This window comes from Osmerus eperlanus, chromosome 2, assembly GCF_963692335.1.
Source record: "Osmerus eperlanus chromosome 2, fOsmEpe2.1, whole genome shotgun sequence".
Classification (NCBI taxonomy): Eukaryota; Metazoa; Chordata; class Actinopteri; order Osmeriformes; family Osmeridae; genus Osmerus; species Osmerus eperlanus.
In genome coordinates, this window is record NC_085019.1 from 20,084,327 (window position 1) to 20,101,646 (window position 17,320).

The following is a 17,320-nucleotide window of genomic DNA, read 5'->3' on the forward strand; positions in this document are numbered from 1 at the left end:
ATTGAAAATGTATCTGCTGATGTAGAAGTGACTGGGTAAACTCCAGCGTTCCACTGTGCTATCGGACGGAAGTAAACATAACCGGCATCGAGTCAAAACGGAAATGGTCGGGTCTCATGTGAAAAGGGCAAAACTTTTTTCTTTTTTTGTGTGTATATTTTTGTATTGAAAAGGAACAAACCCTACATTGCAAAATTGATGCTCTTTTAGTACATGAAAGGTACAGAACATTTGCCAAATGGCATAATAACATCGTAATCAAAAATACACATTTTATAATACTGGGTTAATAATGGAAGGAAGTGAAAAGGAAAACAAATTCTAAAACATAAAAAAAGGAAGAAAATAAATAAATAAAATCATTTAAATAATATAACATATAAGGGGAAGTTCAGTGCAATTATGGTTAGTTGACATTGTGGGAAAGTGTTTTAGCATACCATACATTTCTTGTGCTTTTCTTCCGTTGTGAAAACTCGTAGTACGCCTTTAAATTTTCCACATACCGTAAATGTAAATCTACTGTCGTAATAAATAACACGTGTTAAAATGTTGACATGCAAAATAATCTTTGTACATAATAGTACCGGGTTGTCAATATAGCAAGCTTTGATTGCAACTTCATAAATCTGATTAAAAATATTCATAGAGAGGTCTCTGTTAAATCATCATATGTTGGTTAAACTTCGGCGCAAATAAGGTAGGTCGCAGTGACAACCCAAATGGACAGCTTTTTCGATAAACCTAAATTATTGCTTTAGCAAGGTATAATAGGTTGCATTGTGTATATCATGTGTACTGAAACTGCCGTTATGTTGTAGTCAGTTAACGCTAACTACCACGAATCTGATGCATGGAATTGTTTTGCTTTACAGCTAAACTAGCTAGGTAGGCTAGCGAATTTAAATTCATCATGTTTGTGGCGGTGGAGATGGTTGACACCGTCAGGATTCCTCCATGGAACTTTCAGAGGCAACTCAACGATGCCATTGCAGAGGAGCTTAATAAGAAATTGGCCAACAAGGTGAGTTATTATAGAGAGCTAACTTTTGAATGAGTCACGAAACTTCAAGCATTTTTGGTGTGCTTGGTTCTGCCATTCTTATTGTCCTGTTTATATTTGTCCTGTACACATTTGTCTGGTCATCATTTGCGTCCCCACAGGTGGTGTACAATGTTGGTCTTTGCATCTGTCTCTATGACATCACTAAACTAGAGGATTCCTACATATTCCCAGGTGATGGAGCTTCCCACACCAAAGGTATGGATATGATGTACACATACTGTTGATGAAAACATCTTCTTTCAATCAAGTTTATGGGTAAATTCTATTGTAAGTGTCAATTTAACCCTCTCTCTTTTCTTGTACTCTGTCAGTTCACTTTAGATATGTTGTATTCCATCCTTTCCTGGATCAGATCTTGGTTGGGAAGATCAAGTATTGCAGCCAGGAAGGAGTGCATGGTAAATATCGGTCTTTTGGTCCGTCTTCCAACTGTAGCCCACTACTCTGACTACATCTTCACCCTAACCAGCAGTGTTCTCTGAAATTTACATAACAGCCACTTCTGTTTGGCTGTCATTGAATGTTCCTTGTACGTGTATGTCCAATACTATAATCGTTGTGTAGCCTTTTGAATGTAGATCTTTTTTACACTCGGTAGACGTGTTGGTGTGATAATGGGGTCACAGGCACATACTGTGATCTGCTTCCTCTCATTTGGGTCATGTAGCTTTTTAAGGCTGCTAAGCTCCCCAGAGTCATTGCTGCACACCGCCACAAGACCTGAACTTCTGTGTAGATGAAGTGTGTCAGAACAACAGAGTCTTTTAGTAGGGCATGCAGACATCACTGTCACATGTTGTCTTCACATGGCTGTTTCTGTCTCACAGTCAGCCTTGGATTCTTTGATGACATCATCATTCCACCGGAGTCTCTGCAGCAACCCGCAAAATTGTATCCTTACCTACATGATCTGTAGCAAACGTTACAACGTTGTATTCTTAAAACAATGTTGGTCCGTCCTTTCCCTTGACCTCTACTCTTGCCCAGTGATGAAGCAGAGCAGGTCTGGGTCTGGGAGTACGAGACTGACGAAGGAGCCCATGACCTCTACATGGACCAGGGAGAAGAGATCCGCTTCCGGGTCACAGACGAGATCTTTGTGGATACATCACCCACTGGCCCAGCCCAAGCGGCAACAGACACCCCGGGGGCAGAAGACGCCGGACAGAAGAAAGAATCACCCTACACACTTGTAGTAAGCAAATACACTGATTACATTTAGTGCTACATGTTCTTTAGCAGATGCTTTTATCCAAAACAATGTGCAAAGAAGTGCATATAGTGAGTGCAGCAGATAGTCAAGGACTATAAGTTTACAGTTATAACAGTATGACAGTGATTAATCCAGAATCAGAATAAAAAAATGGATTAATTGCCAAGTAGATTTACACATATGAGGAATTCGCTGGGATCTGATGGTGCTTAACTATCAACAAGTGTGGAAATCCACACACTCTTGTTTTATATGCCTGTATACTTTATTTTGTTTTTACGTTTTCTGTTATAACATGCATCATTGTCAGCGTTCTATATCGATATACAATATTATTCTATGTAATTGTGTCGATAGTGTCCATGATTCATTCACAGCTCCCTCTCTTTTGGCCCAGGGTACTATCAGTGAACCAGGCTTGGGTCTTCTGTCCTGGTGGAACAGCTAGCGAAGCCCTGTATTATGGTGGAAAGGGGGGTGCCGGTTCTTTTAGAACGGACTTGAAATGGACTTTCCCAGTATGCAATGGATACAGCACTGGGGAGTTTCAAAGACTTCTATGGGAGAAATACAGAGTTTCTTCAAAAGGAAAAGCAATGTCATCAAAATGGCAAAGACAATTATGTGAATATCAAACGAAGACCACAGGTATACGAACAGTACTGTAATGCAACTCAGAACACTGACATTGTGTGTTAGAACTGAGGGAACATACATATCACTGATGAGTACTATTTCACTGTCGCAAACCTTTTTTTTGTGTATTGTATGGAATAGTACTAGGACTGTCAACGTGCAAACATTTACACCTACTGTAGGTAAAGTGTTGGCATAATGCTTTCAGTTTAAGTTAAATCCAGTCTGATGTCAATAAAGGGCTGGAGTGAATAACTAAGTTGTGTTTTTAGGTATAACCCTGCTTATGATCATGTTGAATGTGTGATCAGTGTATTAATTCAGGGGTTTATTCTTTGTGCACTAAATTTTAATTGTATTTGGGCTAATAGTAATGTGGGAATTATGGCCCCAACGAGTTTAATTGTGACTAAAATCAGTTCGTAGCTTACTATTTTAAATCACAAGAGCTGTGCCTATTTTGACTATTTTAGAAACTGTGATTGTCAACCGTCTATTATGGTTTAGCCTACCACCGTGTTTACTGTTAAACTAAAGACTGGCATTTGGGACATTTATGACCATGCGGGAATGCGTCATGTAATAACGTATTCAAGCGTTTTTGGTCTGTAGGGGTTGATTCGTGACAGCCTGAACCACGCATGTATACACACGCACGCGCAGACACGAGAGTGATAGAGAGACGCATCACGCCCATCTTCACACCGCGGAATCTCCGCCAGCTGCGCAGCCTCGCCATCCTGAACATCAGGGTATTCCGTTGGCCTACGCTAATTCACCGGAGTTATTTATTTATTTGAAATTATATAATAGGAACTGGCAAGACATACACTCCCGTTTCCAACCGACACACGGACTTGATAAGTAAGTAACCAATACTGTTTTTATGTCAAATCTAGATTTTTTGTTACAATTAGGCCTATATCTTATTTCTCAACCCTCCATGAATGACACGCCTTAATATAGCAACTGTGAGCTATTAATAACCGTTTGATGCATTGGATATTCTCTGCCTTACTGGTCCTTTTTCGACCGGATACCGATACTTATGTCCTGAATCGACCGCAGCCTTTAATTGTTCTGGAAGTAGCGTGTGTGGTAGGGTGCATTCTAGTAAGGGACTGAGGTTGTTGATGCTGAGACATCGTGATGACAATAGTAGTTGTTTCATTATACTTGGTAAGCGACGGTTACTGGAGCTAAATGCACGCACCCTTAATGATGAATTGTTGTGAAATTCTGTGAATTCATAAACACTTTCTTAACCGCAGAGAATGTCATGCTTATCATATTTAACTGCTGAATATTGCTTCGATATCGAGGTGCCTGCAGTAGAGTCTATACTGTTTATATATATTTTGGCCAAATCATAGGGATCATTTTGAGACATAAAATCCTCCTATTTCAACTAAGTCCTGCTGTGATTATGTTAAATGGTACTCAACCGAATTGAAACATTTTGCTGAATTGTAGGCTATAAACCTAATGTTTTGGTCCAATGTGGATCGTAGCGTGACGTCGCAAACGCACCATCACCAGTCTCGCCAGCTGCTCTGACGTTGGTATAGCATGAGAGCTGTCATAGCACTGTTCCAATGTAACCTTGATTATGCTGGCAGGCAGACGGGAAGGAAATCGCGTAATGAAACCCACACAGCCATCTTGGACTCCAAAAGCTGATATTTGTTGTGTTCCAATTCCCTGGATATGTTAGGCAGCACCGGGTCGCTCTTCAATAGCTTCTTTTGTTTCTTTAACCTGAGGCTTAAACTCAGTCATTTATCAAAGTAATTTATGACCACATACATCAAGAGTAGGCAGAATACAGACAATTGTGGTTTCTATGGGAACTTAACCTTCCATTTAGCAGTTTTGCTGTTGAGGATATGCAAGTGGGCAGTGGGCACCTTTGTCTATATATTTCACAGAAGCCAACCTCTTTTATTAATGACACAACTAAATTTCTTATCAATCATATTAAAAAGAATCCTTTCCTATTCTCTCACAATTCCTTAACTTTTTCTCTCTCCCTCTTTTTCTCTTTCTTGCTGTGACCCTCCCACAATATTTGACGGCCCAGCTCCAATTCATTAAAACTGAAGTGGATACCTGTCTGACAGCAACACCGCAGCAGACCCGGTAACCAGACCAGCAGACAGCAGAACAGTCAGTGTAAGGTCGTGGTAAAACACAAGAACGAGGAGTCTGTAGAAAAGTGCCCTGCCAACCACACTTCAGCCATGGCTGACCCCTCGGAAACCCCGCTGCGCTCCCCCAGCACCCCCCTCTCTCTCTCCTTCCCTTTCCTGAGAGAGGGCAGCCGTGTATGGGAGGGCGGAGCTCCACCCCTCCCCAGGGAGCTGCTTAGTCCTCTGCCAACCAAGCGCACCCGAACATACTCAGCGTAAGGAACACAAATTAATGTCTGGTCTGATTCTTTTTGGCACAGATTCTCTTTCTCACTCTTTCCTGCTCTTTTCTGTTGTTGCCTTTCTTTTTTCCCTGTCCTGTCCTTTCCCATGTCTCCAGTACTGTGAGGGCCACTTCGGGACCAGTATTCAAGGGCGTGTGTAAGAACTTCTCCAGGTCACAGGGTCACGGTTTCATTCGCCCCTCTCACGGTGGTGAAGACGTCTTTGTGCACATCTCAGAGTGAGTGCCTCCCCCAAAACTGCGGTTAACGTTAATAATCTTGTTTAAAAATTAAGTGGCTTTCTATTGTGGGCTGGATACATTCTGGTCTGTATGTTTCCTTCCCTCTGTTGTAGTATTGAAGGGGAGTATGTCCTGGTGGAGGGGGATGAGGTCACATACAAAGTCTGCCGGGTCCCCCCTAAAAACCTGAAGGTCCAGGCAGTGGAGGTGAAGATAATACATCAAAACCCAGGAACCAAGCACGAGACCTGGTCTGGACAGATAATCAGCTCCTAGGCTTCGGATCAGGCCTGTTGAGTCACACTGGGGGAGGGCAGGGGTGGGAAGAGGTGGAGCGGGAGGTGAGGTACTTCTGGGTGAAAAAAAACATTGGGGGGAGTACTGAATTTAGATACTCTATACTTCTCCTCCATGCATGCTTTGAGTTGACCAAATTAATTCAAATGTATTGTTTATACATTCCACATATTGATGCAAGTCTACGAAATGCATGTGACGACGTTGATGAGTGCACACACTGGAGAGAAGGATAGATAACCAGAATTCAGTCTCAATCTGTTAGGCATAAGAGCGAGTACAGGAAGTAGAGAGAGGAAGAGGGGTAGAGAGAGGATGTGGAAGGGGAGGCCCAGGCCCGTTTGGGAGGGGAAGAGATGAGAGTGTATGAACAGAAGTCGAACTGAGTTGAAAAATCATCGATGGAAGCATGGGTGGGGGGGGGGGCAATTGCTGTTACGTTGGAGTGGCAGGGTAAGAGAGTCCACATGGAGGAGTATCTGATTTGGGGACACTGAAAAAAGAAAGCATGGACATTCAAAAATTAATTTCTCTTTTACTGTGAATGGAAAAGCTATTGATAGTATTTTCCTTGGAAAAAACACTTCTTTCTATCTTTGTGTCATATTATTTATATATTTATTTATTTGGTTGTTTGTTAAAAAATTTAATTATCCTAAGAATACCTGCAATTTATTTAAAAGTTTTGGGTGCTGTAGTCAAAAGATTGCACTTAAAATTTGAATTTCCACTGAATACTGCCGAACTGACTACAACTCCCATCAGGGTTTTATTGTATCATGTGACTAATTTGTAGTCCTATTGGAGAATTCTATTTCAAAAAGGTACGAGCCATGTATTACTGCAAAGTATGACTAAAGTGTTTCTAAATCTCTTTTCTATTGTTCGAGTGACAGTATAACACTATGAAACCCCCTTAAAGGTCAGTTAATATGACAGTGAAGCTTTTATAACAGTTACTGTGCTTCATCATTACTGAATACTACTACTAGTCGTACTCATATGTCTGCTCATCATCTTCCATCGACATCCATAACTTTACAACCACTAGCCTATGCATTTTCTGTAGTCAGCATTTTTACTACTTTTATGCATTCTTGTTGGATGTTAATACTACTGTGTTCTACGTCCAGTGAAGATAGACAATTTTATTTTGTCCACATATCAAGGGCACCTTCTTTTATTGACACGACACTGTGGAAGGTGCTCACTATCGTAAAGCATCAATAAACATTTTACTATACACAGATCTAGCATGCGTGCTGTTCTTCATTTGTATACTGTATATACTTGTTTTTAAAATGAAGACAACGTACAACATGCAATACTATCAAATTGTTTAATCAGGATACCTCCCTGTGTTTCTGTTGGTGGGCATACAGTATCCACATTACACATGATGACTTTTAATGAACATACTGACCATCAGGTACAGATCAGGCCACATGGTTAGAAGGAGTGTGATTGTTTCCACAACAGTCATGAACATCTTCCAAGACTGACCAGGAATCTGCAGATGTGGGCTCTTTAATGGTGTTATGATCAAATACAATCTAAAGGTTATGGCCAGGACAAAATACATTCTAATGACCCATGTCATTTGCAACAAATGGTTAATCACAAACATCAATTGTCTGAATACCTATCACAGTTGAGTCCAACCTTATGGTTCTGAAATTTGGAGCGGATGTCAATAACTGTGAGCTATACCACTACAGGAGAAAAAAATATGAGTGAGATCCAGTTCTATGATCCAGTACTAACATTTTTAAATAGCTGGAATGATTTTTAGGTCAATGCATTGAAGGGACAAGACTTCTGAGCAGGTGTCAGTTATCTCTTAAATCACAATGAACACAAATAAAACACTTCCTTCATTGTTCCCTCTCTCTTAGAAAATAAAACCTGCACTAACTCACTATGTAAACTACCAACCTATGTCAACTTTAGTGCAAAACAAAAATGAATGGCATATATACGTTACACAACCATATACTTATAATGTGTTTAAGTCTTCACATGAACATACAACAAGGATGTTTTAATTTGAAAGACAGTCACAATAACCTTTTGAGACAACTGGATTTGTGAGATTTGTTTGTACCCAAACCATAGTGGTTCGGACCAATCAGCGAACTATGAGGAACTACTGGCAGCTACAGGCGTGGTTGAAGTTAGCCCATGATAGACCATGTCGATGAAAGACAAATGGGTCATCTAATCGCCTGCCAAGTATTTATAGTTTTCCAGTTTCCATGGATGACTTCCCTGATGGTTATGTGTAACAAACCATCTGGCGAGTCATTTTAGGCCACAATACCATTTAGGTACTAAAATATGTAATTCATAATGATATGTACAAATAATGCGCAATGGTATAAATGGTGCAATTTGTTTGACAGATAAAACATATCAGGTTAATCAAGATGTGAGAGAAATATTTTCTTGTGTTGGCCCCGTTAATCACTGCTTTATAAAATCAATGTGATTACACTGGTTTTATCCAAATCACATTGTAATTTCCATGGATTCCAGCCAATCACTGCGATTCCCTTCAGTGACGAACCCAGTGCTTGTTGAAATCAGCATCAGAAAAAATCACGTTCAAGATCAAGATAGTAAAATCGTATAATAGTAAAATCAGTAGTGTTCTGAGACAGCTTGGTGCGCAGCCCTCTCCCTCTGTCATCTGCTGCGCCCATCTTCTCTGTAGCACCGGCCCTGGCCACAGGGGGGAGCATGGGGAGTACAGCAGGGGCAGTGGAGTGGCTGTGGAGGCATCATGACTCGTTGGGAGGAGCGTTGAAGAAAATCTCTCGACAGAGTCTGGCTGTGTCCTCCGGGGAGTACACGGTGAAGCCGATCGTCCGAGGGTCGTTAAATATCTCATAGTCGTTACCTCCCTGAAAGACATCCAGGTGCACAAATTCATGAGTATCATGAGAGGTACTCAATGTGATACTTTTAACATTTCAGGTCTAAACACACCTAATTATGCACTTAAATGTCAATTTAATTGTTTGAACACCTCCTGTTTTCATTCTTTCTCTTTATCTCGCTAGCTTTCATTTCTAAGAGCAAAAAAAAATAAAAAATAAAATACAACTCAAACGTGTCAACATTCTTTCAACCCCAAAAGGTCACTTCAACAACAACAAATGTAGAATCCCGGCATCTTCATGGCAGCCTAAGGGTGTGTGGCTGTGGGTGTGTTTGGCATAAAGTGTGTTTATGTACTGTGTGTGTGTCCGTGCATGAGTGTGTGTGTGCCTCCATTGTTCAACAGCGCTCTGACACGTTCACAGTGTGTTCTGTGGAACTTACAGAGGATGTCTCGTTGCCAAAGAAGTAGATAGCTTCCAGGCCCTCCCTCTCCAGCACGTCAAGACACAGCCTTTTATCCCAGCCCTCAGGGAACACGTCAAAACTGATGAGACCACCTGAAAAGAGTCACAGCAGCCGAGTTATATATTAACCATAGTTCTATATCAATAATCCATGACTTTGTCAGTTATTAACGGAATGTTGGTCTGGAAAGACAGGAATCCGATCATTGATCTCAAGAATGACAAAAACAACCTCATGAAAGAATCACTGATGGTGTGTGACCGGACCCTCCTATAGCTGACATTTGCGTAATGTCCACCGCATGGGTCAGTACGGAAGGGGTATATATATACTGAAAAGAGATGAGCAAAACATCCTGTTTTTCTGCACCATTATCCAATGCATGCTTGATGTCATTTCCAAGCTGTCTCTTTTACAGCCCAACTGTCAATTCACTTCCATGACACCAAAACATGGCTCTTACTTAGCCTGTGTGCAGTGAGTGTGTGCTTATGGCACTGACATCTGCTCTGTGTCCAGCAGGGCCAGTCTTATTGTGGCTGATAATGACACAGTGCTGCCTGGCTGGTCTCCAGCAGGCCTTCTCCAGTCACAGCCTCACTCTCACTGCTATCTATCCCCCTGTTGTTTTGCTACCAGAGGGTTGATCTTTCACCTCTATTGTTAGATATAAGGTCGACATTTCTTTTGAAAAGGCACAAAAGAAGATTATTTTCAACATTGTTCGATGCCACTTTGAAATTCAGCGTTACCATATGGATCAGTGTGAAGTCCAAACATGTCCCCTCTGCCAACTGACAAAGGAATGGTTGACAACATGTAGCCTGCCGTCACAGCCTGTGACCCATGACTGAGCCTAAAAATACCTCTGCAAAAGTCACTCTGAGTTCTACCCTTCTAAACCTGCTTCAACCTCTCTCCTCCCCTCCCCCTCTCTGAGTCTACCACTCCAGCACCACACTGCAGAGCATTCAACATCATAAATCTGGAGTTTTAACAACCCCCCACACACTCGTGCAGTTGGCCCAACCCCCCATGCTCAGTCCTGCCTCAAACAATAAACACTGAGGAAAACACAGCAAACCAATGTTCTCTCCAAAGGGGGGAAGGACAACCCAATGCCTAAACTAATTTAATCAAATATTCAGTTCAAACTGGAAGTGCAATGTGTGCAGATGACTGCAGCCAAACACATAAATGTGGCTGTCATCTACACACACACACACACACACACACACACACACACACACACACACACACACACACACACAGACACACACACACACACACACACACACACACAGACACAGACACAGACACAGACACACACACACACACACAAACACATCCAGGCCTGCTCACTGTCTCTTTTCATCCAGCTCAGGTTTGCCAGTCTTGTGTGAGAATGCTAGTGCATCAGTTTACACCCCAGAACCCTGGGAAATTGGTCTACGAGGTTTGTGCATGAGTTGATACATTGGAAAGCCTGATGCTACAGAAGCAGGAGGAATTGAAAAGAAGTGGTAGGAAAAAGGCTACAGCGGTTTGTGCAATAGTGTTGTGTTGACTTCGCAGAGTCATTAGCTGAGCTCCACACCTTGTTACACAAGTGAGCACACACTGTCTCTGATTAACCAGATGAAAAACATCTCTGAATCAGAGAAAGAGCCGACAGAGAGGCACAGAGAAAAGGGAGGGAGAGAGAGAGGGAGAAAGAGACAAAAAACAGTGTAACGGATAACTGCAATCCCAGTCTTCAGACTCTATGTTCTGTAAATCTTTCCTAGGCATCGCAGGCCAACTGAACACAGGAAAGGAAACGGAATAGAATGAGAACAATTGAACACCTAGCAGGATACGTAGAACCGATAACAGGGTTAACTCTGGAAGATAGTGTGCTGTAAACAGTACAACAGTTCAGGATGTTCTTCCTGATTGAAGTGATAACGACGACATGTTTGTTTGTTTTGGACTGACAATTGGATTCAGAAGGCGTGGGTGACACCGCAATATGTAGACAGCCCTGACATGAATACAGGTGACACACATTCTCATTCCTTGAGAAAGATCCGGAGGATGTATCAGTGCCAGCACGCTCACCTCGAGTGAACCGGAGTCCCTTCCCGGCAAACTGCTCCTGCAGCGCCGCCACAAACTTCTCCCGGATCTTCTCTCTCTGTGAGGCGGGAGATGAGAGGGAGAGAGGCAGAGAAGACAGGGGTCAGACACAGGGTTGAGTTCAAACTTTTCCACTTCTATTAGACCCCTAGTCTTCACCAAATCTGGTGTGTATATGTGAAGTATGTCTGTTCAGCCATCTGGGAAGACTGACACGGTTATGATTTTCACTCTTTGGCCTATTTTGTTTGCGGTTAATCGAGGCCAAATTCTTTTCCCGGCACCAAACTAACAGTGCAGCTGGCTTTTCTGAGGCCATGCAAGGTTAAAGCAGGACACCACTCTGAATCCATACTCAACTGCATTTGTTTACATGATTCAAGGGGCTGATTAAATAAGGCAAGGGCTGTCCAGCCATGATCCTGGAGATCTACCCACCTGTAGGTTTCCACTCCAACCTCAGGTGTAACAAGCATAATTCAACGTATAAGTCAGCTAATTGTTAGAATGAGCAGTGCTGTATTCGGGTTGGAGAGAATAGCTGCAGCTGCAGGAACGAGAGTGAGGCAGCCCTGAGATAATATGGTTTCCAGGCAGGAGAACCATGGGTGTATGAAACGCTACCTTGTCGATTTCAGAGAACTCTATACGCTCCTCCAGCGTGCAGCTTCGTCCAATCGGGGAGATGTTCAACATTCCATTGCGGAATTCAATAAAGGTGCCCCTAAGGAAAGAAGATTTTTTTTAAATTGAATTAAAAAACATAATTGTCTGTCACAAAGTAACAGACATTTATCATTAGCTTTACATTTGTAATGCACTAGTAATGCAATAAGTAACTATAGCGGCATATGGTAATCTCAGTGAACTTCCACATTTTCTAAACTGAGTTCTCCCACAAAAAATCTTCAATGTGCCCTTTTCAACATACGAGAATGTCAATGTTGTTGTCCAATATAAAGTAAGGAACTACATATAAAGGGATCCCAATGAGTCAACATTCTTGTCACTCAAATGAACACCTGGGTCAAATCTGGTTCATCAGGTCATGTCGGTCTGAATGATAAATAACCATGCCTGGGGAATCAACACATGGTAGTGAAGCTAAAAGTCGGTCAAAGGGGAAAGGTGTGTGTGTTTATGTGTGTGTGAGACAGAGAGAAAGAGAGAGAGAAAGAGAGCAAAAGCACATGGGGTTAAAGTCCAGGTCTGACCTTTTCTTTGGTAACTTGATAAGGCCCATGTAGCTGAGACAGAAGTTGATGAGATCCTGAAGAAGCTCCTCTCCTATCTGGTTTTGAATGGCCTGACGGAATAAACACAAACTCAGGCAAAGTACAATCACTTGTTCAAGACATATTAAAGTGAACAACTTCTTTCTCTTCAGAGTAGAATCTGTAGCCAAAGTAAGATTGAGGAATGAGTCGTTTTTTGTGTATTAGTGAGTATGTTGTTTTTCTGTCTCAGTCCACATAATACCCCTCCAGACACATCTCAAACTATAATATTTAAAAAATATTGATTCCTCTTCAATCAATAGCAAGACTGAGTGTTGCTTCGAAGAGAATGTGTCGTTATTTGACCTTCCACACGTGGAGTTTCCAAAAAAACTGCTTTTTCTCCCAGGACAGTTTGCCACACGTGTGTGTATCTACCCTGTATCCCATCTACCTGTTTGGAGAGCAGCTTCCCATCCTTGTACTGCACCGTCCCGTTCTCCGCAAACACATAGTCAAACTTTTCTATCACTGCCAAACACAGAGAAAAGGAGGTCAGGTTAGTTTCAGCATGACACAGTAAAGCCCTATGACAATATTATGGTGTACATACATGAAAACAGCATTAACAACACACTTAATACTAGAGCCGGTGGATTGAAAGCTGTGCAGCTTCGTTCAGGTCAAGGCCTCTCTGTAGATTACTGTGTATGTAACACCACCTGGAATAGCTGGGTTTAATCCGCGTGACCTTCCTGTTCTTTCGGGCTGGGCACACAGAGAGATGTATTACTATGTACTAACAATCTTAAGGACTTGAGTGGCGTCTAGGGACAGCAAATCAATGGATTCAAACCATAAATAAAACCAAAAAGAGACCCCCCCCCCCTTTGAGCCAATTTGTCTTTCTTTATCTCACGTCTCTCCACATGCTGTTAATACAAGAGAGGTGAATAACAATGCTGCTGCCCATCCTCTTGTGTGAAGCTGTGTGTAAATTCAGTTGGACGTTTACCCATTCACATGGTGAGTGTGTCAAGGGTCTTTGATAGCAGATGTAACAACACAGGTTCTTCAGCAAACATGTTACTTTGTCTGGGTCCACTGTGCAAAATCCAGCCGTGACGTCCGCTATGATGCGGATGACCTTGTTGGCAAACATTGTTTATACACTGACGCAGGGTCGGAGTGGGTTGTAAACAACGCTCTAACTTTCTTCAATGAGTGCAACCTCCCCCCTAGGAAAAATTACGAGTAGGATAGAGATCATCTTTATATGCCCTCCTGGATTTCCTCTCTTGTGTAAACGCAAACAGTTGATGAAGTATGATGATGTAAGATACCTTCATTTCCCTCTCCAAGCTGCTCAGCAATCTTACAGTAGTCCGACCCCCCCACAATGCCTATCTTCACTTTCTCCCTTAGAGACTGGAAGAACTCATCCAGCTGAGGGTCGATTTTCTGTCGGTTTAAAACACATGCACACACACACGCACACACACACAAACATATTCAATGCAAAGTTTGAGAAAGCCTGGTGTTGTGTTGATATAGACATCTTTCCACCACTGTTAAAGCGGTTGATATTGCATGCTGATGAAAACAATTATTCATCAGACAATATGTGCAGTATGGAAGCCTATTGGAAGTCTAAAATGGCAGAATTGAAGAAACTAACGTCTGGACATTGAGCAACCCGAGAAACAGGTCAGAAAGTGGTCATTTCCTCTTTCACACTGGAGAAAGAATCCTGCAGAACTAGCTCCTCCTTCTTTTATACTACGTGTTATCTCTCTCTGAGCAGGCCATGGCAGATGAAACCTCTCCTACAAAGGAAATTGTACTATCCAATTTCAGGGCACTGGGTTTATTCTGCGTAAGTTCCTTGTGTTGGAGCAAGGCTGCTGAATCCGACACAGCCTCTAGCGTTGTCTATTACAACACTTGTCCAGACGCTGACCATTCATAACTATATGTTTATTCATCTCAATATAAACATGCATGCATGGAGACACGAGCTGTTGTAGCAAGCTGTAGTATCGTGTAAATACGAATTCATTTTAGAATATACGATACTTTCAATAAATTCATTTATTACTAAGTTATGCAGAAACAGGGAATCAGTGAAGGAACGGTCTGAACGTTGTGGAGAGGACAAATGAGCGTTTTCACAATGCCACTAAATGTTTAAGCCTTAAACTTTAAGGGGTTACTAAAAGGCAGCATGGAATGACAAAAAGGAAATAAATGTGAAAACATTTTCTAGGTGCAGGCAAACGGCGAAGATATTAGGCTAAAAGCTCCACGTGAATCTTCTGCAGGCGATACCCTGAAGTTGTTTACAAATGGTTGGCATGACGGAAACATCTGTGCCAAGATTATAGCTCGCTGACAGCAAAAATGACTAGTCTACGTTTTTGTTTAATATCCTAAAAACAGTGTCTGAATATACCAAGAAAACGCTGCACGAAGTAGGCTACGGTATACAATGCGATGGAGAACACAGAGTACTCCTACACATGGCGCCTGTGCGGGTCTCTACGTTCCATGGGGTGCGACTCTAAATAAGAGATATGAGGCACAGGACGGCCAATTCTATTTCAGTGAAAGAAATTGTAATGGTACATTGATTAAAATGACAATGCTTCAAAAGAAGACGTGTGGCACACAGGACAAAGGCTAGCCTGCAACCTGCATGGCATATGCAAAGCCTATAGCTCGGGTCGCTTCGCTTTATCCTATCAATGCCAATGTGCTAGGCAGGATAAGGAATAAAAATAGTAAATAATGTTACATAATCCCTTGGAATGTTGCGGATTTGACAAGATAAGACAACGATGATCGTGGCTATATTGACAATATGCATGGTTAACTGTCAACGACACTAGGGAACTGGAAACTGCAAATTGCGTTTCATAAACAAAACCAACCGTAAAACAATCTAAACATTGTTTACACAAGCCACACGTTGCCTACCTCTCTTGGTCGAGTGAGGGTGCCGTCCACATCAAATAAACACAGGGTATTTCTGCATGAAGGTGGACTACACTTGGTTTCATCCATGTCTCCTTTGGGTGTCGAAAGGGCTGTTATTTTTCTTTTGCTTATCCACACTTATCAGATTTCCTTGTGGTAAACAACTGTCACAGACACTAACGAATATGAATTGACAGGGTAAATCTCTCACTTTTAAGCCAACAACGCTATTAATAATGGGTGTAGCACTTATAGTGCAGAAGAACAGATATATAACACCCTACAACTGTTCTTCATCTCAAGACAACGTTTCTTCCACCGGTTACGAATGAGCTCAGGAAAATCATCCGTCTCAGGTTTCTTTTACAACACTGTCTCGACCATCACTGGAGGGCATTACACACAGCCAATTGCGTCGCCTGTGGATAAGGACGTAATAATGTGGGCGTCTGCTCACCATGGTAGGCGGTTGCAAGATACGATCTGCAGCCGAGCACAGAGCCCAGAGTATCTCATGAAGCAGTCAGGGTTTCACCCATTTCTGAATCCGTTCACGAATATGCACAATGATGTTTTGTTTTGTCCAGAAAGATCAGTATACAAACAAGCAGTAGCCTATACAAACAAGCAATATACAAACAAGCAGTATACAAACAAGCAGGCGCGGATTAATGCACAGGCTTGCCTAGGCTGCAGCCTAGGGGCCCCGCGTGTGTAGGGGGCCCTGGATTGGCCGGATTGTTTTTTAATATTTTAAATGTACTTTAGCGCGAACAAAATAAAGACGCTAATTGGCCCATAAGAAAATAAAAAAAGCAGATGATCGGGTAGATGTGATTTGGGTCACATCTGTCCAATCAGATGCTGCTGGTCAAATCATGTCAGACAATCATTTTCATCACTCACTGCTATATGGCATAGTGAAGAATGGCCGAAAGAAAATATTTAAGTGGAGCACTAAAACGCAAAACACAGAAATTAAAAGAACAACGAGACCAAGATATACGAAAACACATCCCTAAATTGACAGGATTCTTCAAGCCTGCTGAATCTCAATCAACATCCAGTCCAGGAAACCATGATCCACAGCAAGACTGCCAGCTAGCATCATCGGCTAACATCGTTCACGTTATCAGTGACAGCACTCCGGCTATTTATGACTTTGCCTGTAACCAACGCCAGCGGGGAGCGCTCTTTTTCAAAACTGGGACTAATTAAAAATAGACTCAGATCCACAATGGGCCAAAACCGACTCAATAACCTGTCTCTGATGTGAAAATGATGTTCTGCGCAAATTGGATTTTACCGGCCTCATTAAGGACTACTCTGCCAGAAAATCAAGAAAGAAAACATTCTAAAGGTAGGACTAGAGATGTGTGTGTGTGTGTGTGTGTGGGGGGGGGGGGCTCACACAAAGAGCAGCCTAGGGGCCCCTGACCACCTTAATCCGCCCCTGCAAACAAGCAGTATTCAAACAAGCTGTATACAAACAAAAATGATGTGCAAGCTTCGGCTACTGCTTAAACATCTTGTGACAAACGGACAAGCACTTTAAGTGCTGATTGGTGATTGGTGCACATGACAGTTTGTAACCACATTGACCTCTCGAGGTCGATCTAAAGCCCCGTGATGTATCAGACAGTGGGTTCTACAACCTACTTCGTGGCCTACGTGCAGGGCTGCCAACTTTTCCAAAAACCTTGGCGTGAGATAACCTGCGCCGACCCTTTTATGACCTACGTCATAAAAGGTATGTGCACGCATTCTGGAGGCAAAAAAGCAGTAATTTCAGCT

At 42.2% G+C, this 17,320-nt stretch overlaps 3 protein-coding genes across 3 annotated transcripts; 2 read left to right on the forward strand and 1 right to left on the reverse strand.

The window, feature by feature from the left end:
- Positions 1-519: 519 nt before the first annotated feature.
- polr3h (polymerase (RNA) III (DNA directed) polypeptide H) lies at positions 520-3,193 on the forward strand. Its single transcript, XM_062480068.1, has 7 exons — positions 520-700; positions 876-1,024; positions 1,165-1,261; positions 1,378-1,464; positions 1,894-1,957; positions 2,054-2,261; positions 2,677-3,193. Exons 2-7 carry the CDS (start codon positions 914-916, stop codon positions 2,725-2,727), a joined length of 618 nt encoding a protein of 205 aa, XP_062336052.1. The 5' UTR covers positions 520-700; positions 876-913; the 3' UTR covers positions 2,728-3,193.
- Positions 3,194-3,609: 416 nt separating this feature from the next.
- On the forward strand, positions 3,610-6,287 carry csdc2b (cold shock domain containing C2, RNA binding b). The gene is made up of 4 exons (XM_062480158.1): positions 3,610-3,779; positions 4,996-5,319; positions 5,445-5,567; positions 5,684-6,287. The coding sequence occupies exons 2-4, from the start codon at positions 5,156-5,158 to the stop codon at positions 5,844-5,846; spliced, it is 450 nt and encodes a 149-aa protein (XP_062336142.1). The 5' UTR covers positions 3,610-3,779; positions 4,996-5,155; the 3' UTR covers positions 5,847-6,287.
- Positions 6,288-7,846: 1,559 nt separating this feature from the next.
- LOC134035105 (phosphomannomutase 1) lies at positions 7,847-15,904 on the reverse strand. Its single transcript, XM_062479943.1, has 8 exons — positions 15,527-15,904; positions 13,894-14,011; positions 13,005-13,081; positions 12,548-12,639; positions 11,958-12,057; positions 11,316-11,391; positions 9,192-9,307; positions 7,847-8,770 (listed from the first exon to the last, which is right to left on the reverse strand). Exons 1-8 carry the CDS (start codon positions 15,611-15,613, stop codon positions 8,648-8,650), a joined length of 789 nt encoding a protein of 262 aa, XP_062335927.1. The 5' UTR covers positions 15,614-15,904; the 3' UTR covers positions 7,847-8,647.
- Between the last annotated feature and the right edge of the window lie 1,416 nt (positions 15,905-17,320).